The sequence below is a fragment of the Alosa sapidissima genome, chromosome 11, assembly GCF_018492685.1.
Source record: "Alosa sapidissima isolate fAloSap1 chromosome 11, fAloSap1.pri, whole genome shotgun sequence".
In the NCBI taxonomy this organism is placed as follows: Eukaryota; Metazoa; Chordata; class Actinopteri; order Clupeiformes; family Clupeidae; genus Alosa; species Alosa sapidissima.
The window spans coordinates 38,021,539-38,049,283 of NC_055967.1; the positions used below are offsets into that span (position 1 = coordinate 38,021,539).

The window sequence follows — 27,745 nt, forward strand, 5'->3', positions numbered from 1 at the left end:
TCAGCCCCGGGCACCCAAGGTCAAGACAACGGATATGCGGGCGGAAACATCAATAGAGGACAGGGATCCGCGTCCCTGATCACTGTGAGTGACGTGTTCTCTCTCTCCTCTCTGTGTTCTCCAGACCCACACGGAGCAGCTCAACACCCAGGTGGCCCTGCACCAGCTCTACCAGTACGCCAGCAAGTACTACGATGGGGTGAGTGGAACCTTGTAGCACCCATGTGTAGAACCTAGCTGCTTCAGTGGCCAGACTGGATTTCACCGCCTTAAGCTGCCAAGGGAGTTTTTTTTTTTTTTTGCCCTCATGTGTTACTTCTGTTCTTTGTCTCTTTCTCACTCACTTCTCCCCCTCCCTCTCTCTCTCTCTCTCTTGCTCCCTCTCTCCCTCAGATCATCATGTCCTTAGACGAGGACCCAGCCGCGCAGAGTAAACAGCTCACCCTGCGGCTGCAGCAGATAGCCGCTGCGCTGGAGAACAAAGTGACTGATCTCTAGCCGCTGGGAGGGGTGTGTGACAGAGAGGGATGGGGGGGGGGGGTGGAGGTACGGTGGGGTGGGGTTGGGTTTGTTGCTGTGGTACTGAGCTGCCAGTGCCTTTTAGGGCTGAGGTGACGTGGGGAGGGGGGGCTGGAGGGCTATTTTACTGGCCTGGGGGGGATGAGTGGACACAAGAGGCACAGCAGGTTTAATCCGATTCTGGTGAGAGCGTCCAAAATCATCATCCAGCCGCGAGACGGAGAATGCGCGAGACACAGGGTTCTATTTACAGAACCCCCCCCCACCCCTGTCTGTGCCAAGCTCGTGGTGGGCGAGCTCTCCAGAATTAACAATGACTGGACCGGTGTGGTCGTAGACTATTCCACCATATCATACACGGCAGAGTCCATGTTGAAAGCCGCCCCAGTTCCCCTTCTATATAGAGAGCAATGGGAAGCAGGCCGGTCAAATAGACCGGACAGAACACTGGCCTCTTGAGATAATCAGATGTTACATTTCTTCTTGTGTAGAGAGAAAAAAAAAAAAGTTTTAAGAATTGTATTATATATTTTTTTTAATTGTGCAGTCTTTATGCGGAAAGCTTTATAAGGAGATATTAACTTTTTAAATAGACAGCATTGTGTTGACTGTTTCTAAGGCCTGTGAGTGTGAGTGTGTGTGTGTGTGTGTGTACGTGTACGTGTGAATGAGAACATGTGCACGTGGCGCCCACGAAGAACACCGGATGCCTCGTCCAACCCGGAGGCCGGACGTCTTGTCTCGCCCCGTGAGAAATCCAATTGTGCCCTGGCTGGATATGGTCTGTCTCTGGTCCAGTGTGTGTGTTTGAGAGTGTGGGTCCAGTGTGTGTGTGTGTGTGTGTGTGTTTGAGAGTGTGGTCCAGTGTGTGTGTGCGTGTGTTAGAGTGTGGGTCCACAGTAGGGTCATGACTGGGGGTATTGGCTAACAATAACTGGACAGGCTGGTACTGACACGCTGGCATTGGTGGTTTTGTTGATTTGTAATTGAATTTTTTCTATCGATCTCCTTGCCCTGTGCCACCAGTCTGTTTGTAGGCCCCAAACGCCAACGCCCCTTTGGGCATGATGAGTGTGTTTTGAAATCCGAGTTTGCAGGGAAACACTGGAAAACCAATACCAAGATCAATAGCACATTTATTTCCTCACATGTTCACAGTGTAGTGTTCACAAGGACCAACTTAAAGATTTTTTTTGTTGCGTTTCAAGAGAGGTGTTTATTGATATTGGCGATGTCACTTTGATACTTTTATATTTTCCAGATTTGTTTTATTATTATTTTACGGGGATGGATGGGTCTGAATTACATTACTTTTGTTTTAGACACAAAATATTATTTTATTAATAGGCTGATGCAAGTTATAACATCATTTTATAGATTGTAAAGATCACAGCATTTGATTTAATTCTCTGATGAAAGCAGCTTGATCATCTCCAAGTCCTGTATAAATAGATCATTATTCTGCCAGACCCAAGAATGCTATGTGATCATTTGACTGAATTAACTTCATTAGGGCAGTGATCATGTGTTATATTTGTACTGGAGGAGGTAAATAACAATAATTTGCCTCACTTCTAATCATCGGATCTTTGACATTTGTCGGATTTATTTGATGTTGACTTTTTCGCACGGTTGCGTTTCTCCTGTCATTTCAGAAATGAATTTTGTCTTGCTTTGACGTGATGCAGCATGGGGGAGGATAAGTGACCTGAAGGGGAAATGCCATTGTCCTTGAGGGGGGATCCATTCAATTCAATTGTACTAAACTTCTTAACAAAACAACTATTTTTAAATCACTGCACAACTAATTTGGCTCGAAGCCTAAACTCTCCAAACTCATGCCTAAAATATCAGCTCCAGTGCACAAACTCTGTTCTGCTTTAAGCAAATCACTCCATTAGAAGCAACACCAGTGCTTCTACTCGCTTGATTCCTCAACAGTAGGCTACCCATCCTGTGCACACATCTGCTTGAAGGTCCCAAGCCCCCACTTGGCTTTTTCTTGCAGCACTCGTGTTAATAACCACACATGATTTCTCTGATATGGAAAAGCCAGAACCCACACGCTTATAGGCCCCTCAGTCAGTATTCTTTTTTCTCGTCCAAAAATTCCTGTCACGTACACTGACAATACTTATCTGAAAGCGCCACATCGCGAGCATGGACTTGCCAGTGCGTGGTGGCAGATGGTTCGAATGTAGCCTCCCGATGGCTCTGATGCCTCCCATTCTGTGGAGTGAGGATTCACTCAGCCTGAGCGGCATGGCCTGGCGGCTCTTGGCACTGCCCACTCACACTCACTCTGCATAATGGAAGCAGCGGGGGACGCTTTTGATCTTAATTGCATGCAGGCTGCTGACTCCATGCTTTTAACACTGCTGATTTTCTTTTTTTCCCTTTCTCTCTCTCCCTCTCTAGTTCTCTCCCCCATTCTGCCCCCTACGCAAAGCTTCTTTAAGCCTTTTTTTTACCGATATGTGCCTTATTCAGAATATTCTACTTATTGCGATTATTGTTATCAATAACATGAGTGCTGATGGCAGGTACGCTGATAGGAGCTCCGTGGCGTCGTTGAGACGTGGTGTTGTGTGGTGTTACGTGGTAGATGTGTGCTGCTGCCATATTGTGCCAATTGGAGACGCACGTCTTGAGTGGTGACGATGTTGGCTGTTTTTTGACAAACAAAATGTGCATTTTATTGGGGGGATGTGTGTCTGTGGTGTGTGCTTTTTTAGGAGGTGGATGGCTAACAGGAGCCCAAAACAAACTTAAAACCGAAGTTGTTGGGGACATAAGAATGTCTCTCACAATTTCTGCCATTCCTCAATTTAGTCTTGATGCAAAAAGAGTATTCTAAGTAGAGTATTGAATAGCGCAGATTGTTCAAATGGTGTGTTTTCTCCCCTGTGTTTTCGACGCTAGTTCACTATGTGTATGAAAACAACTGTATCTACACTCGACAATGACCTTTCTTACTGCTGTGCAGTTATTATTTTTAAAATCTACATGTTCTATAATATATGCCTTTGTTCAAAAGAAGTATCCTGTTGACACTGTACTGTACACTCTGTTTGTGCAATCCTATGCATTAATTTGGAGAAAAGCAATTTGTTGTGCTGTTGTCGAGATTTGATTCCCTTGTGTGTAAATGTGTAGTGCTTTAGAGACCTGGGGAGGGGAAGCATGGAGTGCAGGATGTCGGAGACCACCTGTCACTCTTCCATCAGAGGCATCTCAGAAGAACCCTCCCCTCACAGGCTGGTCTGGTCCTACGGAGTTGTTCACTTCTCAGATGTGTGTGGTCAAAAAGATCAAGGCAGTTCCATGCATTATTAATAAAGAGAAACTTTCATTTACAGCTTGGTAGTCGTGTTTCACTTTATTTGGCTTATTGCATATTGCTGTACTGTAAGTGTTCTGCCAGGTTATGAAACAGTCACAAAATGATTCCTATGTAATTGACTAGACTTATTATATTTATCAAAAAGTGTCATAAACCACACGCACACACACCTTTAACATCAGCAGTCCAGTGGTCAGAGGCTTTGGAAGTGTAGAAATGTAACAAAGCTGACAGAATCCCCTTCAGAAGAAAATTATCCAGAATTTGCCTTAAGCTGCTGGTCCAACCACAACAGGATGGAAAAATTGTCACTGAGTCATCTTTAAAGATGTATCGTCACACCGGTGACAGGAATGTTGGACAAGGAACGTTTAGAACCTTGAATTGTTGCGGAATGGAATCTTTTGTTAGAACGTTCAAAAACTCACTCAGTTTAAGGGTTAAACATCATCATTGTCCACTAGCATTTCTATTCTACTCTTATGGTGCAGGTCGCTGCCTCAACCAAAGTCTGCTTCAGCTCAGACAACCCATGTGACATTATGCTGTGAAGTTCTATGGTCTAATTTAAAATGAATTTTGCCCTGAGTGACTACAAGCTGTGCAGGCCCCGAGGCAGATCGCAGGCCCAAAGCAACATGTTCTCTCTTCTGTGCCGCACTGCTGGGATGGAGCTTTGGTGGATTGTGTGTAGTGTTTTTCTGGAACCTCTGCCAGAAAGTTCAACTTTCGTTGTGTCCACAGAGCTTAGTCCAAACACAGCAATGGAGCCTCCTCCCTATTCAACTGGACAGGGACACAGGGATGGCAGAGCAGGCGTCTTGTTGCCCGAGGACCTGGACAGCACAGCATCACTGGGGGGACAATTAATTTTACACAAGAATGTTGTGGCAGGCTGATGCACAGGGGTAAACAGAGACATGCACAGATGGGGGGGGCTCTTACAATAGGCCTACTCTTACAATAGGCCTACTCATATACCTACTCATACAATAGGCCTACTCATATACCTACTCTTACAATAGGCCTACTCATATACCTACTCTTACAATAGGCCTACTCTTACAATAGGCCTACTCATATACCTACTCTTACAATAGGCCTACTCATATACCTACTCGTACAATAGGCCTACTCATATACCTACTCTTACAATAGGCCTACTCATATACCTACTCGTACAATAGGCCTACTCGTATACCTACTCATACAATAGGCCTACTCATATACCTACTCGTACAATAGGCCTACTCGTATACCTACTCATACAATAGGCCTACTCTTACAATAGGCCTACTCATATACCTACTCGTACAATAGGCCTACTCGTATACCTACTCATACAATAGGCCTACTCTTACAATAGGCCTACTCATACAATAGGCCTACTCATATACCTACTCCTACAATAGGCCTACTCATATACCTACTCTTACAATAGGCCTACTCATATACCTACTCGTACAATAGGCCTACTCTTACAATAGGCCTACTCATATACCTACTCGTACAATAGGACTACTCGTATACCTACTCATACAATAGGACTACTCGTATACCTACTCCTACAATAGGCCTACTCATACAATAGGCCTACTCATATACCTACTTATACAATAGGTCTACTCTTACTACTCCTACAATAGGCCTACTCCTACAATAGGCCTACTCTTACAATAGGCCTACTCATACAATAGGACTACTCGTATACCTACTCGTACAATAGGCCTACTCATATACCTACTCGTACAATAGGCCTACTCTTACAATAGGCCTACTCATATAATAGGCCTACTCGTACAATAGGCCTACTCATGCTCCTTATTGCACCAACCCAGGGGGAATGCTGTAGCAGGAGAGCTGTTATTTTTTTCCAAATGGAATGATTTTGGATTCTCCTGACCAGCGGCTTTTTCACCATCAGCCTTGAATGTTTAACGATGTTCCACAATGGAAAAAGAAAGTTGAATTGTTTTTTTCCTGGGGCTTTGTCTTTTACTCTGACCATATTTTATTATTAATTCATGCAAACCCAGATTGTTTTGTGGGTTTATAAACTTCTTTCTAACAACTGTTTGTTTGAGCAGAAGTCTTTCCCAACTGTAATGATCGCTTTCAAAACTATGTAGAACATGAGAGCACATCAACGCATTATTTTTGTTCCTCTCGTGAAAAGCCGAGTGCTGTGTATAAATATTATTAGAATCACCGAAAAATGCAAAATAGAGAAAAATAAATAAGATGAAAGAAAAAATTGCTTCTCGTCTCTCTCCATAACAAACCTCTGAGCAGGGGAGGGGATATCAAAGAGATGCCTTACTCCCATGGAGGCAAAGTTATGAGCATACTGTGGGATTCAACACAAGATACGCAGCCAGGAAAAATGACTCCAAGGACTGTGCAATGCAGAATAATAAAGCTTCATTATCGCCATATGCGATCCCCATATCCCCATTGCTTCCCCCAAGATCGAGCTTCTCCTGCTGGAGTTTGAAGGGAGTGCGTGCAGAAGTCTCATCGGTGCATATATGCGTGAGCTGGTACGCCTATTGATAACTCACAAGCCCTGCTTATAACACTCACCTGAGCTACTTTTACAGACTAATAATTTCCTCCTTTTTAAAATATGGATTGAGTGCTGGACCAGATGCTGCCAAGATAATAACTTCTCAGCAGATGCTGGGTAAATAACGAAATGTGAGTTTTGTGTGCGGCAGCAGGGAATACACAGAACATCTAGTGAGGTCACTCCGTAATAGTGGGCTTTGTGGTTGATGTCCATGGACTGGATGCTGCAATAACACAGAGCCTTTAACAGCTTGCTCATCCATTCAAATGTGTTGTATCTTAGCAACACCGATATTTTTAGGAGCTGCAGATAGAGGTATTGTTCCCACAATGTTAGACATGTTATGTATCTGAAAAGCAAAGAGTAGTAATTTGGACTTGGTGTTCAAGCTTCATCTTTGAACTAAGTGCAGGTCAAGTGTAACACAGTGTACCAAATACTTATTTCAGGCTACCTCGGCCATTCCAGCAGAAACTCAACATCATGTCATGGACTCATGAGGCTAGTCAAACAGCAAATCATTTCATTATGACCGCCGCTAGCGAAGCGGTCATATAATGATTGTCAAAGTTCCCCCCCACCCATCATCTACTTCCTGAATTTTTGGTCAACGATACCTGGGACACCGAAATACCGGTGCACATGAAATTTGGTGGGTATGTAGCCCCACTAGACTTTTACGGAAAGATTTAGTTTCGTCCCCGGGGGCCACTCCCCCCCCGTGCTGGGCCTCCCGAACCGGAAAAAAAAAACAAAACAGTTTTTCCTAAATAACTACCTGAACCGTGGCACTGAGGATGAAGAATCTTTTATGGTATGTTGGTCTCAAGGGCCCACATCAACCTGGCCCATATTCACTCATTTGTGATTTGCACCCCCCCCCCCCCCGGTAAAAAATGAAAATGCAATATTATTCTGCTTTAATCGCCCCTATATTCAGTTAAGATGTTCAGAACTGCACCAAATTGTATGTGTATGATTGACCTGGCATTCTCTGGGGGTATGCCAAGATTGGTAGAATTTCATCCATGGGGGGGGCTAAAAAAAATTAGGTTATGTGTACATTTAGTGACTGTACACTCATTGACCTGTAGATGGCGGTGCACACATATACACATGCACATGCACACACACACAGGCACCCACATACTATCGGTATTAGAACGGCCGATACATAATTACAAATTCAGTAGGATTAAAAGAAAGCTAAATATTCATCATCATCATCATGGCTGCATTTCCAGTATTGGCGATAAGTAGTCGTTTGTCCACTAGATGGCACATCGTTGCAGTGAGACGTAATTTTGTTGGAAGTTAAAAGTGGGTTGGAAAAACAATGGACGCTTCCTAAAAGGACTGTAGTTTACCGCAGAGAACGTCTAATAAGGATAGGACGATGTTCACATGAAATGTAATTCACATTTCTTCTTGAAGCTGAAATAAATCTGAGGATGTTTATCGGACATGCTTGGTTTTTACTGCAGGTACGTATCTTATAATATCAATAAGGACCTAGGTACAATAATGTTACCGTTGGCGTTGGTTGAGTGATGGAGGCCAATTTGATTGATTGCATTTGTAGAAAACTATAAATGCGGTTATACCAAGCAAATTGATAGCAGCACTGTAATTGTATCTTTCGACTCTCATTTGTTGCATGTGCTACAAAAATCATTCTGTGCAATGGAAGATTTACCAACGTTACACCGGTCTGATACAGTTTTGCCTATACATGCGTGAGACTGAGATGCTTGTTTATTTTGTTTTAAGTGCGTGCAGGGTGTGAGAGGGGAATCGATGTGCTTTGATTCCAGCTTGGTAGTAGTCTGTGAAATTAAAAAGCATGTGTGTGTGAAGAATCCAAACAATGACACCTTCATTTCTTAATGGCTGCTTTAGCAACACACCTTAAAGGGGTGGTTCAGGATTTTGGACATAGGACCTCATTTCCAAGTAAGCAAGTGTGATATTTATCAGTGGAGACCGTTTTCAACACGTTTCATCCAGTCGTTCTAATTGCAGAGTTCGCAGGTGCTAGGCTAGCGCAAGTCAACGGTATGTGCTAGCCTGCCACTAAAAACAGTCTTACCTACTCCAAAGGACACTCGAGGCAAATTCCAGACAATCGATGTAAATGTCTGTGTTGATAGAATAGTGTAAGAAATACAACTACCCTCGCATCGCGTTGCAATAGTTATACTTTGTTCCCTGAAGTTGGTAGTAGTCATTTTGCATCTCAGCGGCGGACTGATATTACCAAGGCTACTACTAGGTATCCCCATTGGAGTGCGCTTTACTGTTTACTTTTTGGCGCAGTACTATTAACTGGAGCAAGTATAATTCGGCCGCTGCTAAGACACTAGTCCCTCAAAATGCAATGTGATCGTTGAAATGCAAGGATAGAATAATGTTAGAAATAAAACTATCAATACAGACATTTACATCGATAGTCTGGCGTTATAATTTATTTGCCTTGGGTGTACTTTGGAGTGGGTAAGACTGTTTTTAGTGGCAGGCTAGCACATACCGTTGACTTGCGCTAGCCTAGCACCTGCGAACTCTGCAATTAGAAGGACTGGATGAAACGTGTTGAAAACGGTCTCCACTGATAAATATCACACTTGCTTACTTGGAAATGAGGTCCTATGTCCAAAATCCTGAACCACCCCTTTAAGCTACTGTGTAGTGGGTCCCATTTAGAAGTGGCTACTTCATTCGCGTTTTCCTTGACTCATGGGGCTGCGTGAATTTTATTACAACTTTTCGCCACGATATGGCAGTTTAAGTCCGCTTGATACGGTAAGGCGTAAGCCATTGGTTTCCAAAGGAGATTTTATTTGTGTCGCCAGCATAGCCTATTGACAATTTATGTTGTAAATAGGCCTACCTTATAAGCCTGTAGCTTAGGGAAGCTAACAGCTTTCTATTAGGATCTAGTTTGTTAGTTACAGTTTTGTCATAACTCCCTGATGCATTTTTGCATTTAGAATAGCCAGAGCGTGGATATCTCAATCGGAAAATTAAACAATATCGGGTGCCTATGGACGCTATGGTGAACCCAGCCTGACCGCTATTTATTTTTTGATTTCTTAAAAGACTGAGCTTGGTCTGGTGAAAGCCAGACTAGCCATGGACCTCAGTTACACAATGCAAGGGAACATGAATCAGCCTATATTTGCACGAACAATAACGGACAACAGCTCTTCAACTTTGGCCGTTAAAATGTGTATGAACAGTCTAGCGACGCATTTCATCAAGGCCCATTTGGACATGTCAGTTATTTGCACCACTGGTTAGATGTAAAACAGCATTTCGTTTCAGACTACTGTTACTTAATTTGTGCATTAACAATAACGTTTCAGACTACTGTTACTTAATTTGTGCATTGACAATAAAGTATCAACTAAAGATGACTAAAATCTTATGTAGAAGAAGAAACATTCACAAAAAATCCATCCATCCAAAAATGACCTTTGTCAAAACGGCATGGAACTGACAGAGATATGTTTGTTTATAAATAAATAAATAAAAATATAACATTATGCTGATACCTTTTGCTTTTCCCAAATACAATGTAACCTAGGTGTGACCTTTCATCAATCCAGTTGCAATGGATGAACTGTGATGAACTGCCCTACTTGTGATTGTTTAGAGATTTTAAAGGTTTTAAAACAATGTAAATCTTCTTTGGCTATTCTACAATCTATTCACCTTTTCAGCACCAGTAGGCTACTTTCTGTGCAGCCACACACACACACTCAGGCATGCCAAACAAGCATACACAAAAGTTTCAAGAGTGGGGGATGGAGTAAAATATGGAGACAAATTGAAGTGTGATTTATTTTCGCGGAACGGATGTACAGGACTAAGCGGCGGTCATATTTTGTACCGCTATGTGGTACATCTAGTTAGTTAAAGCGGTCACACACAACACTTTATGTTGGTCAGTATTTAATTTCTATGTATTTAATTTAATGACACTTGGTTATTATCTTTCAAGCCAAGCTACACTGGGATTTCCTATCCTAGCCACTGAACACACTGAACCTAGATATCCTAGACACTGAACACACTGAACCTGCTCAGTGCGCTGTGTATGCTGCACGTCTCTGTACAGTCAGACCCCAGGTGACTCATATGCGTTTTCACACATGTTTGGGTCTCCTCTCCACAAGTCTCTCACCTCTAACAAGCTGGCTTTTGATACCTGCCAAAAGCAAGGAGGATATGATCGATCCACAGCTCTCAGCCTAAAGATAAACTTGCACTGGTACACATTATGGAAGAGTGCAATCTCTAAAAATACAGTTAGGTGAAAAGACAGTTGTTCTAATAAATGAAACATCAGCTGACCACAAACAGATGTGAGGTTTGGCATGTGCATGTTCAAAGGCTGTTTGTGTCCCCCCTGACATGATGAAATGTGTTTGAAGTTGAAGTTTTTTTCTGGTTGTGTGCATAATGCGAAGGAATAGTGAAGTAGCTGAACTAGTTTCTGATGACTTCATGTCCTGTTTTGGTATTTTTAACATTATGCTCAACTTTTTTTTTTTCTTGACATGCAGCTCTGCATCATTATCAAAGCCCCAGGATTGGTGTCATACAAATTTATTTTGCTGCCATGCTTTATCCTGCATGGCTTCAGTTTCAATTTACAAGCTAAGCATGTCCTCCAAATATCTATAAAATGACACCATTAGACCACCGACTAAGACTCCCTGATTTTATGTGCTTCTTTTCATACAAGTTTAATGGCATTATATTTTGAGATACAATATGTCAAATTGGATGACTGGCATGTGTTTCACCTGCACATTTTGGCTATATGTGTATGTAATAAGGTTTGATTTTGTTAATACAGCAATGTCCTGGCATGAAATTTGAAATTTTGATCATTGGAGATGATCCAACGTGTCCAACGTGTCAAATTGAATCCAGTGGCCCATACTTACAAATGATAGGGGCCCATACTTACAAATGATATAGGGGGCCATACTTACACATGATAGGAGCCCAATCTTACACATGATAGGGGCCCATACTTACCCATGATAGGAGCCCAATCTTACACATGATAGGGGCCCATACTTACAAATGATATAGGGGGCCATACTTACACATGATAGGGGGTTGAGATTCTTCCCAGGAGAGACGTCACAATAAAAATGTACTTTAAACTTCTCCTACATTTTATACTTAAATGTAAAGGATTTGCATAATCTATAAATGTCATGAGCTCTCTCTCTGCCTGGTAACACGTGCTGATTGAAGTCTGATGACCTCCACCTGTTCCTGCTCTGCTCTGCCTCACCCTCGTTAACCTACCAGCTGCACTGCATTCACCACTCATCATGTCCTGTATATAAAGCCTTGCTTTTCAGTCTACACTTGTCAGATCGTCTGCAACCAGCACCAGTTACCTGCCTGTTTTGGAAAAAGCCTCTGACTCTTTGCCTGTGATCCCGGACCCGCTCGACTACTTCTGTGTTCTCCAGCCCCGGTAATCTTGACCTGCCTTCTGTCCCTCTTCTACGAATACCGCCTAGTCCTTGACTGTACTGCTGCTTCGTTTCAATTGCTGTTGTGTGTGTGTTTCCCCCAGGACTTCCCGGATCATCCAGCTCCTGCCATCGCTGTTCGGCTACTGGGGGAACACACACACGCAGACTCTTGGAACTCCTGTACCCCCCCCCCCGGAACCCCCAACACTTAAATAAACTTTTGAACGTGACGCTTTTGTGGTCCTCGTCCTGTTTGGTGTCTGACAATAAAGTAGATAGATAGATAGATACTTTATTGATCCCCAAGGGGAAATTCAAGGTCTCAGTACCATACAGATATCACACACAACATACAGGTGCTGGTAATAATTAGAAGATCATGAAAAAGTTGATTTATGTCAGTAATTCCATTCAAAAAGTGAAACTTGTATATTATATTCATTCATTACACACAGACTGATATATTTCAAATGTTTTTTTCTTTTAATTTTGATGATTATAACTGACAACTAATAACAATCCCCAATTCAGTATCTCAGAAAATTAGAATATTACTTAAGACCAATACAAAAAGTTGTTTTAGAAATGTTGGCCAACTGAAAAGTATGAACATGAAAAGTATGAGCATGTACAGCACTCAATACTTAGTTGGGGTTCCTTTTGCCTGAATTACTGCAGCAATGCGGTGTGGCATGGAGTCGATCAGTCTGTGGCACTGCTCAGGTGTTATGAGAGCCCAGGTTGCTCTGATAGTGGCCTTCAGCTCTACTGCATTGTTGGGTCTGGCGTATCGCATCTTCCTCTTCACCATACCTCAGAGAGATTTTCTATGGGGTTAAGGTCAGGCGAGTTTGCTGGCCAATTAAGAACAGGGATACCATGGTCCTTAAACCAGGTAGCTTTGGCACCGTGTGTAGGTGGCAAGTCCTGTTGTAAAATGAAATCTACATCTCCATAAAGTTGGCCAGCAGCGGGAAGCTCTAAAACTTCCTGGTAGACGGCTGCGTTGACCTTGGACTTCAGAAAACAGTGGACCAACACCAGCAGATGACATGGCACCCCAAACCATCACTGACTGTAGAAACTTTACACTGGACTTCAAGCAACATAGATTCTGTGCCTCTCCTCTCTTCCTCCAGACTCTGGGACCTTAATTTCCAAAGGAAATGCAAAATTGTCAGAGAACATAACTTTGGACCACTCAGCAGCAGTCCAGTCCTTTTTGTCTTTAGCCCAGGCGAGACGCTTCTGACGCTGTATCTTGTTCAAGAGTGGCTTGACACAAGGAATGCGACAGCTGAAACCCATACGTCTGTGCGTGGTGGTTCTTGAAGCACTGACTCCAGCTGCAGTCCACTCTTTGTGAATCTCTTCCACATTTTTGAATGGGTTTTGTTTCACAATCCTCTGGGTGCAGTTATCCCTATTGCTTGCACACTTTTTTCTACCACATCTTTTCCTTCCCTGTGCCTCTCTATTAATGTGCTTGGACACAGAGCTCTGTAAACAGCCAGCCTCTTTAGCAATGACCTTTTGTGTCTTGCCCTCCTTGTGCAAGGTGTCAATGGTCGTCTTTTGGACAACTGTAAGTCAGCAGTCTTCCCCATGATTGTGTAGCCTAGAGAACTAGACTGAGACCATTTAAAGGCCTTTGCATGTGTTTTGAGTTAATTAGCTGATTAGAGTGTGGCACCAGGTGTCTTCAATATTGAACCTTTTCACAATATTCTAATTTTCTGAGATACTGAATTTGGGGTGTTCATTAGTTGTCAGTTATAATCATCAAAATGAAAAGAAATAAACACTTGAAATATATCAGTCTGTGTGGAATGAATGTAAACATTATACAAGTTTCACTTTTTGAATGAAATTACTGGAATAAATCAACTTTTTGATGATTTTCTATAATTATATGACCAGCACCTGTAGTATAAGCAGCAGGCTTAAGCTAAAAACCAAAGTTTGGGCTTCAGGGGCACTGCTACTAATGTACACTGCTACAGTGCTACATCTACCCTTGTGTAAACTTAATAATAATAATAATAGCTGTACAAGAAATAAATAATAATAATAGCGTACAAGACAGAAATGTCCACTGTAAATGCCTTTAATCACACGTTCAACACAAATATCAAATATTGCAAATAGGCTGTTCCCTTACAACAAATAACTGCATTATGGGACAAAACTTGTATCTGGAGTAGGCCTACATTGACATTGCACTTCAAAACAGCAGTGGTTTTCAGTTTTGACACCTGAAATAGGCTAGTAGAGTTTCTAAAGGTTGTGAGTCTAATATGTAAACTTGTAATGTCAAGTTAATAAATGGAGGCCTAGCGAACAAATTTGAGAATAGGCCTACTGCTTTGGATATGGATGTCATACTTCAACAGAAATACTTATAAATAGGCTAAGTAGGCTATTATGTTTAGGCTACATTTGTATCGTTCCCAATTCATTGATTTTGGATCATGAGCATTGCACCTCACCGATGTCACCCATGGGTTAATGGATTGAGATGAATACCCGCATAGGCTACTTTAACAGAATGACTAGTAATGTTTAATGTAGGTTTCATGAGAAATTTGGAAGAATTCCTATTTAAAATAGCGTACTGGTGTAGGTCCTGACCGGTCCTACAACAGCGCGGGCTTTGTTGCCGGAAGTTGTCACGCAAGTAGGCACATCCACCTGACCAATGAAACTAGTGGATCGTACGTTCTGGCCAATAACTTGTGCAAATAGGCGGGTTTATTGAATTCAGTGAGTGGTGGGCAGCAGTTAAGTGAGTCAAGGAGGCACTTAGGGATCATACATGGATAAAAAGCTATTGGTTCTATCACTGCAAGTAACGTTATCGGAAATATTTATATAGTGCCACTTAGTCACGTTTTAGATTAAGATGCATCTACACGCGATAGACCGAGAAACTGCAAGAATACTGGTCCCCTAGCCAGGTAAAACGTTAGCTTTTGGCGACTGTTAGCTAAAACATTGAACACGGCAGAGGTAGCAAGTTAGCCTGTACGTGCAAATTGACTGTCAGAGCATCCCTGAATATCAGCTAGCATGTATGTACTTATTAGCCATAATAGTTAGTGCTGGACATTTTCATATTGGCGTCTGTTGTAGAGCTAGATGCTAAGACAACCGGTTATGTTTTGTCAGATTAAACTCGGAGTATACCGTTGAATGAACCTAGCTAACCATCCAGCTAATGTCAACATTCTGTTTGAAACTACCCCGGTTAGCGAACTAGCTTAGTGTGTTTGTACAAAAATGAAGTGCCCACTCAGAATGGTTATATAATATGCTTTTTTCTTCTTATATGTTCGTGTTGAGGCACATTTGAGCTAACGTTAATGACTTGTTGTCGTGACAATAAGATTGACATTTGCCTTTCTAAAGCATGTATTGAGGAGTCCCATAAAAGGAAAATATTAGAGTTTAACAGAGCGCAAGTAATGCTAACCTGTGTGTTTTTCCACAGTTTTCTGTGCAGTTGCATTGATACTCGTAGCCTGACTCTCACTACAATGTCAAGCTGCCAACACATCGACAACAGCTGCAGTAGCAGCATCACGGACCTGCTCGGGGCGCTGTGTGACAGCAGCTTGACCGGAGTGTCATGGAAACGACGTGCCCTGGGCGGTATTTCTCGGGAGGGGGTGCGGCGCGCTCTCCGCAGGCGGGCCTATGGCGCTCTGCTGTCTAGACTTTTCCAGGAGAGTTCACCCAAACCTCCCAGCCCTCTGGCCTCCACTCCTCCCAGGAACAAAATGCTCATGATTTCCTTTGACCTACGGGTGACTGGTTGCCCGGAGGATGCCGAGCGACTGGAGGAGCTGCTTGGGAGGCTACAGGACGGTGCTGCCTCTGGCTTGGCTGAGTTGGACTCCATGCTGGAGCTCCTGGTGCAGCTGGCTGGCTCGGTGCCCCCGCCGCCCACTTCCTTCAGCAGGGACTACATGCGGCGTGAGCGGCCAGTGCTGCGCAGGACTCCTCTGGGCGGCTACCAGAGCGAGGAGCTCCAGAGGCTGGAGGCCAGGGCCTGGGCACTGGTCTGCGGGGAGGAGTGGAGCAATCTAGGGGGTCTCTGCAGCTCGGTGGCACTGATGGACGCCCCACCGGGGACCGGACTTCTGGCCTTACGGCAGAGCTCAGAGGTGGAGGAGCGCTTTGAGAGAGACACCAGGCTGTCGCTGTTTGGAGCCCTGCAGCACTCCCGCACCTCAGACCTGGACGTCAAGCTGGACCTGCCTCCTGTGCCCAGCAACGCAGATGTGACCGGCCTGGCTATCAGGGTAGGGGACGGCCAGATCCCTCCACTGGCCTGCAGGCCTTTTTGAGAGAAATGCCTCAATAACCAGCCCCCGCTCGCTTCTTCCTTCCTTAGGTTCCTCCATGGTTGGACCAGTCTGAGGACGAGGGCTTCCAGTCAGCTTCTAACCTGACGCCAGACTCCCAGTCGGAGCCTAGCACCAGCCCGGAGGTGGACATGTGGGAGGCCTTGCGCTGCTTTGAGCCTGGGAGGCGCCGCTGCTGGGAGCGTATAGGCTGGTAAGATTAGACAGCGCTGTTACATTGAGACATGGGATTGGCCTTCCATAATGAGATTCTCCTGCTTTAGTGTGAAGTGAAATAAATGCAAGAATAGCCAACTGAAAAGTAGAAATGGTAGTTTGGATTTGATCAGGCAATGTTGTGTGGAGGCATTGCAATGAATAATAGACCGATATTTCTCACCATGCTGCATTTATTTTGAATACATAATACATTTGATCATCTAGTCATAATACATAATGCTAGTCATTTGATCAGCTAGTCATAATACATAATGCTAGTCATTTGACTTAGTTTTATGATTTATCTCTCTCAGTAGCCTGATTCCTCCTGAATTTGTGGGTAGAAAAGAAGTTACAGTAATCACACACTCCTATCTGCTTTTAGTCCTCCGGGCCAGAAGGTGGCGCCATACCTGTCCGAGGGAGGCAGGGTGGCCTTCGACCAGCTCTACCGGCTGTGGGAGGGGGAGATGAGGCTGGTGAGCTCCACCCCCTCCCCTCTGCTGCCTCTGCCTCTGGGCGCTCAGACTCCGCTAGTGAAGGATGTCCTCAACGTGCTGATCGGAGTGGCCTCCACCACGTTCCCCCTCAATAAGGTAACTCGCACCTGAGGTCCATCTGCGTGCGTCTGTTGATGTGAGAGAGATGGAGATGGGATGCTAAATGCCCAATTGCATTCATATTTACTAGATATTGTGGTGTGTTGAGTCATATAACACTCAACTTTGCTTTATGCTTTGTCTCCCTGAACATTGTATCAGTGGCCTTAGCATTCATGATGCTCAACTAATTCAGTTATGTAAGCACAATTAAATACATTTTTACAAACACATTTGTGTGAAAACAAATGGAGTGTGGGTTGTTTTTGGATACCAGTGCGTGAAATCTTGAACTAACGCGCCTGGCTAGGATTATCCACAGTCAAACAAAACCAAATGCACAGACATGATTCAAGCCTTTCCTTTCAGACCATTTTGAGTCCGACCACATCCATCTGTCAGCATATGTGTTGTTGTGCTTGTTTGTTCCGTTATCCAGGACTGTGTGCAGTTTGACGTGCGCCCCGGAGTGTGTCTGTCGGGGGCGTCTCCGGAGAGTGTGTCACGGCTGTTGGGGGAGCTGGCACTCTACGGCACACACTACCTGCGCCTCAGCCACTTCTCTCTTCAGAGCACCCACAAGCGCGGCCTTGTCTTCCAGGTAACACTGCTGAATGTCACCACACACACATGCCTTTGTTATTGCGTAGCGATAGACTGAGGCCCCCTGCAGCTTGCACAAGCAGTGTTCCCTGTCTTTTATGCTTGCAATATCACAGTACAATAAGCAGTTTAGTACATCCTGGGAATGTATGTGATCCTGTGTTATTTTTGACTGTGATTTAATTGTTTTGTGCAATAAGGGCCGGATTAAGCACCGTCATTTCAATCTAAATAGATTAAATAAACTTGACTCTTAACTCTTATCTTTGAAGCCAGTTTTTAAGAACAGCAGAAAACTGAAGTTTCGATGTCTTCAAAGAATCATATTCTCGCGATTGCAGAACGGCAGTGGCTTTCGACCATAATTGGCTGTTTGACCTTGCACAGTCAACATAGAGTTTAATATTTAACTAATTTGCAATGATTTCGAAAAAATCATTTAGTTGAGTTCATGTAGTTTTCGGGTGAATGGTGACAGCCCAATTAAATTAATTGATGTCACTAGTAGCACTCTGTTGCTGATCCCACTAGCCCCAAACTGATTATGCTCTAGAGATCTCACTAGCCCCATACTGATTATGCTGTAGAGATCTCTCTAGCCCCATACTGATTATGCTCTAGAGATCTCACTAGCCCCATACTGATTATGCTCTAGAGGAGATCTCACTAGCCCCACACTGATTATGCTCTAGAAGATCTCACTAGCCCCAAACTGATTATGCTCTAGAGGAGATCTCACTAGCCCCAAACTGATTATGCTCTAGAGGAGATCTCACTAGCCCTACTGATTATACTCTAGAGATCTCACTAGCCCCATACTGATTATGCTCTAGAGGAGATCTCACTAGCCCCATACTGATTATACTCTAGAGGAGATCTCACTAGCCCTACTGATTATACTCTAGAGATCTCACTAGCCCCATATTGATTATACTCTAGAGGAGATCTCACTAGCCCCATACGGATTATGCTCTAGAGGAGATGTCACTAGCCCCATACTGATTATACTCTAGAGGAGATCTCACTAGCCCTACTGATTATACTCTAGAGATCTCACTAGCCCCATACTGATTATGCTCTAGAGGAGATCTCACTAGCCCCATACTGATTATACTCTAGAGGAGATCTCACTAGCCCTACTGATTATACTCTAGAGATCTCACTAGCCCCATATTGATTATACTCTAGAGGAGATCTCACTAGCCCTAGACTGATTATGCTCTAGAGGAGATCTCACTAGCCCTATACTGATTATGCTCTAGATGAGATCTCACTAGCCCCATACTGATTATACTCTAGAGATCCCACTAGCCCCATACTGATTATGCTCTAGAAAAGATGTCACTAGCGTAGGTGGAGCTCTAGAAGAGATGTCACTAGCGTAGGTGGAGCTTACATTAGAGGTGAGAAACATGTGAAGCAGGCTACACATCTGCTGCATTCTGCACTCTGTTCATGTCGTCAACATGATACATGCAGGGTTCCTACGCAGTATGGAAAACCTGGAAAAGTATGGAATTTGATTTTAGTAATTTCCAGGTCTGGATAAGTATGGAAAAAAGAAACAAGGGTATGGATAAATGTGTGTTTCCAGACTATTGCATTTGTAGTACTAATCACTTCACTCAGGTCATAATGAACCATTCCTACTGTTGTGTAGCTTAACTGTCAGTCCCCATCGTCAAGATACAACTATGATAGAACTAAGATACCCAGCTAAATGGACGAATATTAAGTGTCATTTTTTAATTCACTTCAGTTGTCCATACCTTTGTTTTCACCGAGTTATCCCAAACCAGAAGTGACCGCAATGTCGAAAATATGGTCAGAAAAATCTACCGAGAAGTTTGGAAATTTGAGTATGGAAAAAGTATGGAATTTTGAAATGCAAAATGAGTAGGAACCCTGTACATGAAATGTAGCATTTGGGTCAGGCAAGCATGCAATCTCCTTTTTTTAAATCCGAGAAAGATTAATATTGTACTTCGTCCTTCCTGGCCAACATGCACCATAATCTTGTATGGATGCAACTCCTGTTAAATCTCCTCTGTCGGACTGGGATTTGCAACTTCATTATCTAGAGGGCTGTCATTTCGACCAATATGTTATGAGTGACGCAATGATACACAATCCTGACTAATTCTGCTTACACAAAATGTTTGCATCAAATGTATGTCCTGTTGTTTGTCCAGTAAAACTGTGCTGCTTAGCAAGCTATTTGGTCAGGATCTGGTCCTCTACTCACGCTGTCCCTCATTGCTGAGATCATACTAATGGATATGTTTATGGGTCTGTTTCTGGACTAGGCCTTCACGGGGGGTCTGAGGCGATACCTCCACTATTACAGAGCCTGTGTCCTGAGCACGCCCCCCACACTCAGCCTGCTCACTATCAGCTTCCTGTTCCGCAAGCTCGGACGTCAGCTAAGGTGAGGGAGGGAGGGATGGTGTGTGTGATGGGGGGGGGTCTATTTGTCACACACACTTGTGTGGTAGACTATAGTGTGATGAATGTAGACATGCTGCCCTGGAGAGGGGAGCATTGAGTGCCTGCTTGACTGTGACTGACTGCTGCACTGGTGTGCTATCGCAGGTACCTGTCAGAGCTGTGCTGTGTGGATGGAGAGTCCAGTGGGGTCCAGCCAGCCTTCCCTGTGGTGAGAACAGAAGACGCACTGTGTTCTATTCTAATTATCCCTTTGTGAGGTCATGAAGATGCACACACAGATGCAGAGTAGCTGTGTTGCACTATGTGAATTCTTAATGGGATTTGTTTGTGTGTGTGTGTGTGGATGAGGATTTGTGTTTGTGTGGATGAGGATGTGTGTGTGGGTGTGGATGAGGATGTGTGTGTGGGTGTGGATGAGGGTGTGTGTGTGTGTGTGTGTGGATGAGGATTTGGGATTGTGTGTGTGTGTGTGTGTGTGGATGAGGGTGTGTGTGTGTGGATGAGGGTGTGTGTGTGTGTGTGGATGTGTGTGTGTGTGTGTGTGTGTGTGTGTGGATGAGGATTTGTGTGTGTGTGTGTGCATGTGGATGAGGATTTGTGTGTGTGTGTGCGTGTGGATGAGGATTTGTGTGTGGATGTGTGTGTGTGTGTGGATGAGGATTTGTGTGTGTGGATGAGGATTTGTGTGTGTGGATGAGGATTTGTGTGTGTGTGTGTGTGTGCGTGTGGATGAGGATTTGTGTGTGTGTGTGTGGATGAGGATTTGTGTGTGTGTGTGTGTGGATGAGGATTTGTGTGTGTGTGTGTGTGTGCGTGTGGATGAGGATTTGTGTGTGTGTGTGTGCGTGTGGATGAGGATTTGTGTGTGGATGTGTGTGTGTGTGTGGATGAGGATTTGTGTGTGTGTGTGTGTGTGCGTGTGGATGAGGATTTGTGTGTGTGCGTGTGGATGAGGATTTGTGTGTGTGTGTGTGGATGAGGATTTGTGTGTGTGTGTGTGTGTGTGTGTGTGTGTGTGTGTGTGTGTGTGTGTGGATGAGGGTGTGTGTGTGTGTGTGTGTGGATGAGGATGTGTGTGTGTGTTTGTGTGGATGAGGATTTGTGTTTGTGTGGATGAGGATGTGTGTGTGTTTGTTTGGATGAGGATGTGTGTGTTTGTGTGGATGAGGATTTGTGTGTGTTTGTTTGGATGAGGATGTGTGTGTTTGTGTGGTTGAGGATTTGTGTTTGTGTGGATGAGGATGTGTGTGTGTGTGTGTGTGTGTATTTGTGAGGATGAGGATTTGTGTTTGTGTGGATGAGGATTTGTGTTTGTGTGGATGAGGATGTGTGTGTGTTTGTTTGGATGAGGATGTGTGTGTTTGTGTGGTTGAGGATTTGTGTTTGTGTGGATGAGGATGTGTGTGTGTTTGTTTGGATGAGGATTTGTGTGTGTTTGTTTGGATGAGGATGTGTGTGTTTGTGTGGTTGAGGATTTGTGTTTGTGTGGATGAGGATGTGTGTGTGTGTGTGTGTGTGTGTGTATTTGTGAGGATGAGGATTTGTGTTTGTGTGGTTGAGGATTTGTGTTTGTGTGGATGAGGATGTGTGTGTGTTTGTTTGGATGAGGATTTGTGTGTGTGTGTGTGTGTGTGTGTGGATGAGGATTTGTGTTTGTGTGGATGAGGATGTGTGTGTGTGTGTTTGTGAGGATGAGGATAGGTGTGTGTGTGTGTGTTTGTGTGGATGAGGATGTGTGTGTGTTTGTTTGGATGAGGATGTGTGTGGATGAGGATGTGTTTGTTTGGATGAGGATGTGTGTGTGTGTGTGTGTTTGTGAGGATGAGGATATGTGTGTGTGTTTGTGTGGATGAGGATGTGTGTGTTTGTTTGGATGAGGATGTGTGTGTTTGTGTGGATGAGGGTGTGTGTGTGTGTGTGTGTGTGTGGATGAGGATGTGTGTGTGTTTGTGAGGATGAGGATATGTGTGTGTGTGTGTGGATGAGGATGTGTGTGTGTGTGTGGATGAGGATGTGTGTGTGTGTGTTTGTGTGGATGAGGATATGTGTGTGTATTTGTGTGGATGAGGATGTGTGTGTGTGTGTGTGTGTGTGTTTGTTTGGATGAGGGTGTGTGTGTGTGTGGATGAGGATGTATCTGTATCTGAGTGTGTTTGTATGGATGAGGATATGTTTGTGGGGGCACGAGTGTGCCTGTGTGCATTTCTGTTTTTTGTGTGTCTGTTTGTGTGTGTGTGTGTGTGTCTGTTTGTGTATGTTTGTATATGTGTGTCTGTTTGTGTGTTTGGCTGTTTGTGTGTCTGTGTGTGTGTTAGGGCTGTCAATCTTCTTCCATAACCCAATTCGAATTTCATTCATTATTATTTTTAATAATTGGTTGACTTGTTATATTGAACAAAAGCTCAGTCTACCAACGATATCTGCAACTTGAACGCCCATACCACTACCACTTTATTGAATGCCTCTATGTTTGATGACGCCAAATTAGCAAGTATTTCCTGATTGGGGAAAAGTCCATGAACCATTATGCCATCAGAGAAGTGACAAAAGCTCCGGACGCGGCTCCTTGTCCTCGGACTGTTTACCTACCTAGCTTGTCAGGGTGTAGCGTTATCAGATGTGCACTCACGCTGCTCGCTGCTACATATTCTGCAGATTACGACACTGTTAGGCTAATTGTTATTTTTCCGTTTTCCGATGGAAATCCAAAAATGTTCCACACATCGCTGAAATGGTCAGGAGTGGTGATTTTCCGTGGGTGCATCGCTTCTGCCATATTTAGATTGTGCATTAGACGTGACAAAAGCATTTTGCAAAAGTTAGCCAACACATAAAAAAACACCACATTCGAATAGTAATTTCCAAATTTGAATAATATTACTTTTTTAAATATTCGATTTATATTCGACTTTAGAAATTCAGCCCTAGTGTGTGTCTGTTTGTGTGTGTTGATGTCTGTGTGTCTGTCTGTGTGTCTGTCTGTGTGTCTGTTTGTGTCTCTGTGTGTCTGTTTGTGTCTCTGTTTGTGTCTCTGTTTGTGTGTTTGTTTGTGTGTCTGTTTGTGCCTGTGTGGCTGTTTGTGTGTGTTGGTGTGTGTGTGTCTGTGTGTCTGTGTGTCTGTTTGTGTGTGTGTCTGTTTGTGTGTGTCTGTGGCTGTTTGTGTGTGTGGCTGTTTGTTTGTGTGTGTGTGTGTGTGGCTGTTTGTTTGTGTGTGTGTGTGTGTCTGTGTGTGCGTCCATGTGTGTGTAATGAAGCCTGTCCTCCTCCTTTCCCTCCGCAGGGAGTCAAGTTGCTCTCGTACCTGTACAACGAGGCGCAGAGCAACTGCAGCAATGAGAACTACCCCGTGCTGCTGTCTCTGCTGAAGACCAGCTGTGAGCCCTACACTCGGTTAGTCCCCGTCCTCCCAACCCTCAGCATCCTCAGCATCCTCAGCATCCCCAACCCTCAGCATCCCCAGCATCCCCAGCCCTCAGCATCCCCAACCCTCAGCATCCTCAGCCCTCAGCATCCCCAACCCTCAGCATCCCCAGCATCCCCAGCCCTCAGCATCCCCAACCCTCAGCATCCTCAGCATCCCCAACCCTCAGCATCCTCAGCATCCCCAGCCCTCAGCATCCCCAACCCTCAGCATCCTCAGCATCCCCAACCCTCAGCATCCTCAGCATCCCCAACCCTCAGCATCCCCAGCATCCCCAGCCCTCAGCATCCCCAACCCTCAGCATCCTCAGCATCCCCAACCCTCAGCATCCTCAGCATCCCCAACCCTCAGCATCCCCAACCCTCAGCATCCTCAGCATCCCCAACCCTCAGCATCCTCAGCATCCCCAACCCTCAGCATCCTCACTCTCCACATGAATCACAAACCCTCAGCATCCTCAGCATCCCCAACCCTCAGCATCCTCAGCATCCCCAACCCTCAGCATCCTCACTCTCCACATGAATCACAAACCCTCAGCATCCTCACTCTCCACATGAATCACAAACCCTCAGCATCCTCAGCATCCCCAACCCTCAGCATCCTCAGCATCCCCAACCCTCAGCATCCTCACTCTCCACATGAATCACAAACCCTCAGCATCCTCAGCATCCCCAACCCTCAGCATCCTCAGCATCCCCAACCCTCAGCATCCCCAACCCTCAGCATCCCCAACTCTCCACATGGATCACAAGGGCTAATGAGCATTTGGGGCCTGTAGACCAACATTAGTTTTGTCTGTAGACATGTGATTGCTATGGAGCATCATCTGGAAATTCACATCACACGTCACAAGGATTTAATTAAATGTATTTTCTAATTTAGTCACATAAGTATGTATCAGACATGAGGATTGATAATATTTTAAATTAGAATTGATTTATACTGCAGATAATAGTTAAGTATAGGTCTGGGCTGTTTAGTAAATTGTATTTATGATTTACATTATCTATGACGATGTTATCAGAGATATGAAAGCATAAGATATTGTGCATGCCAAGGTGTGTTGTGTTTTGTGTATTGTGTATTGTGCAGGCCGGTGTGTGTGTCTGACTGTGGTGTGTGTGTGTGTGTGTGTGTGTGTGTCTGACTGTGGTGTGTGCGTGTGTCTGACTGTGGTGTGTGTGTGTGTATGTGTGTGTGTGTGTGTCTGACTGTGGTGTGTGTGCCTGTGTTTGTCTGACTGTTGTGTGTGTGTGTGTGTGTGTGTGTGTGTCTGACTGTGGTGTGTGTGTGTGTCTGACTGTGGTGTGTGTGTCTGTGTCTGACTGTGGTGTGTGTGTGTGTGTGTGTGTGTGCAGATTTGTATCAGACTGGGTGTACAGTGGTGTTTTCAGAGATGTGTACGGGGAGTTCATGATCCAGGTGAAAGAGGACTACCTGGGCCACAGAGGTGAGCGTGTGCACCACCACACTACCTGAGCCACACACACACACACACTACCTGAGCCACACACACACACGCTACCTTAGCCACACACACACACACACTACCTGAGCCACACACACACACACGCTACCTTAGACACACACACACTACCTTAGCCACACACACACACACACACACACACACACTACCTTAGCCACACACACACACACACACACACACTACCTTAGCCACACACACACACACACACTACCTGAGACACACACACACACACACACACACACACACACACACACTACCTGAGCAACCCACACACACTACCTGAGCCACACACACACACACACACTACCTGAGCCACACACACACTACCTGAGCCACACACACACACACACACACACTACCTGAGCCACACACACACACACTACCTGAGCCACACACACACACTACCTGAGCCACACACACACACACACTACCTTAGCCACACACACTACCTGAGCCACACACACACACACACACTACCTGAGCCACACACACACACACACTACCTTAGCCACACACACACACACACACACACACTACCTCAGCCACACACACACCTTAGCCACACACACACACACACATTACCTGAGCCACACACACTACCTTAGCCACACACACACACACACATTACCTGAGCCACACACACTACCTTAGCCACACACACACACACTACCTTAGCCACACACACACACACACATTACCTTAGCCACACACACACACACACATTACCTGAGCCACACACACACACACATTACCTGAGCCACACACACAGACACTACCTTAGCCACACACACACACACACACTACCTTAGCCACACACACACACACTACCTTAGCCACACACACACACATTACCTTAGCCCCACACACACACACACTACCTGAGCCACACACACACACACACTACCTGAGCCACACACACACACACACACCCACACACACACACACTACCTGAGCCACACACACACACACACTACCTGAGCCACATAGGTGAGCATGCGCATCATGCCACACACTGACTCAGTCTCAGAGCTGCAGGCTTCTGCACTCTCTGTGAAAAGTGGAAGTTGCTATTCACTCCTTACCAGTTTGGTTTTGCATGAGCAAGACTTGGCTGGGTAGAATTTTTTAAAAATTGAATGACTAGAACAAAAAAAAACAAAATAAACCTTGCACGTTGGATTTCTGATGAAGCTGGGACTGCTGTCTCAGATAAGGTTTAAAGCCAAGTCAAGGACTTGGGTGATTTTGAATGGCAAATCTTGGTTTAACTGTGAAAGCGTAATAGTGGTGTTTTAGTGCTTTATTCTCCTTTTCTTCCTGCTTCCCAATATAGACAAGCATTTCTGGACTCAGGGCTACACTCTGATCTCAAACAACGTTGAGGACTGCGTTCCAGTCTTCTTGAGGCACATCGCCAACGACGTGTACGTCTGTGGGAAGACCATCAATCTGTTGAAGATCTGCTGTCCTCAGGTCTGCTTGGCTAGTTTCTCCTTTGTGGCTCACTAGATGCCAACCTCTTACCCTACCATCCGGAATCAGTATTTTAGTGCAAATGCCATGATGAGAAAATAGCTGCAAATAACTCTCCATCTGTTGATGGAGGTCAACTGACTATTCTAGAGCTCAGTAACACATACTGATTAAATGTGTGGCTCATTGTGTTAGGAAGTCGCTTAGAATTAAAATTTTCCGTACAACCAAAACTTGTCATTCGCCAAAAGTTGTCATTCGCCAAAGGTTCTCATTAGCTTGTTCTCCCCCTCACTGCAGCGCTACATCTGTTAGCTTGTTCTCACTGCAGCGCTACATCTGTTAGCTTGTTCTCACTGCAGCGCTACATCTGTTAGCTTGTTCTCACTGCAGCGCTACATCTGTTAGCTTGTTTTCCCCCTCGCTGCAGCGCTACATCTGTTAGCTTGTTCTCCCCCTCACTGCAGCGCTACATCTGTTAGCTTGTTCTCACTGCAGCGCTACATCTGTTAGCTTGTTCTCACTGCAGCGCTACATCTGTTAGCTTGTTCTCACTGCAGCGCTACATCTGTTAGCTTGTTCTCCCCCTCACTGCAGCGCTACATCTGTTAGCTTGTTCTCACTGCAGCACTACATCTGTTAGCTTGTTAGCTTGTTCTCCTCCTCACTGCAGCACTACATCTGTTAGCTTGTTAGCTTGTTCTCCTCCTCACTGCAGCACTACATCTGTTAGCTTGTTCTCACTGCAGCGCTACATCTGTTAGCTTGTTCTCACTGCAGCGCTACATCTGTTAGCTTGTTTTCCCCCTCGCTGCAGCACTACATCTGTTAGCTTGTTCTCCCCCTCACTGCAGCGCTACATCTGTTAGCTTGTTCTCACTGCAGCACTACATCTGTTAGCTTGTTAGCTTGTTCTCCTCCTCACTGCAGCACTACATCTGTTAGCTTGTTAGCTTGTTCTCCTCCTCACTGCAGCACTACATCTGTTAGCTTGTTCTCACTGCAGCACTACATCTGTTAGCTTATTAGCTTGTTCTCCTCCTCACTGCAGCGCTACATCTGTTAGCTTGTTCTCCTCCTCACTGCAGCACTACATCTGTTAGCTTGTTAGCTTGTTCTCCTCCTCACTGCAGCACTACATCTGTTAGCTTGTTCTCACTGCAGCGCTACATCTGTTAGCTTGTTCTCACTGCAGCGCTACATCTGTTAGCTTGTTTT

At 44.6% G+C, this 27,745-nt stretch overlaps 2 protein-coding genes across 5 annotated transcripts in view; both read left to right on the forward strand.

Moving 5' to 3' along the window:
- Positions 1-524, forward strand: part of plxnb2b (plexin b2b) — a 112,483-nt gene extending 111,959 nt beyond the window's left edge. The window contains exons 35-36 of the mRNA XM_042109659.1: positions 125-199; positions 394-524. Coding sequence (XP_041965593.1) covers positions 125-199; positions 394-498 — 180 coding nt within the window. The 3' untranslated portion in view covers positions 499-524. The remainder of the gene's footprint in view (positions 1-124; positions 200-393) is intronic.
- Positions 525-14,686: 14,162 nt separating this feature from the next.
- tubgcp6 (tubulin, gamma complex associated protein 6) overlaps positions 14,687-27,745 on the forward strand; it is a 35,861-nt gene continuing 22,802 nt past the window's right edge. For 3 of the 4 annotated variants that reach the window (XM_042110429.1, XM_042110432.1, XM_042110433.1), the window contains exons 1-10: positions 14,687-14,889; positions 15,423-16,236; positions 16,329-16,492; positions 16,883-17,093; positions 17,536-17,697; positions 20,006-20,127; positions 20,292-20,355; positions 23,428-23,537; positions 24,927-25,018; positions 26,388-26,527. In XM_042110429.1, the coding sequence (XP_041966363.1) occupies positions 15,469-16,236; positions 16,329-16,492; positions 16,883-17,093; positions 17,536-17,697; positions 20,006-20,127; positions 20,292-20,355; positions 23,428-23,537; positions 24,927-25,018; positions 26,388-26,527 (1,833 nt within the window). In that variant the 5' untranslated portion in view covers positions 14,687-14,889; positions 15,423-15,468. Of the gene's footprint in view, positions 14,890-14,947; positions 15,004-15,422; positions 16,237-16,328; positions 16,493-16,882; positions 17,094-17,535; positions 17,698-20,005; positions 20,128-20,291; positions 20,356-23,427; positions 23,538-24,926; positions 25,019-26,387; positions 26,528-27,745 lie in introns of those variants that run through there. The other variant, XM_042110431.1, reaches the window with a different exon arrangement.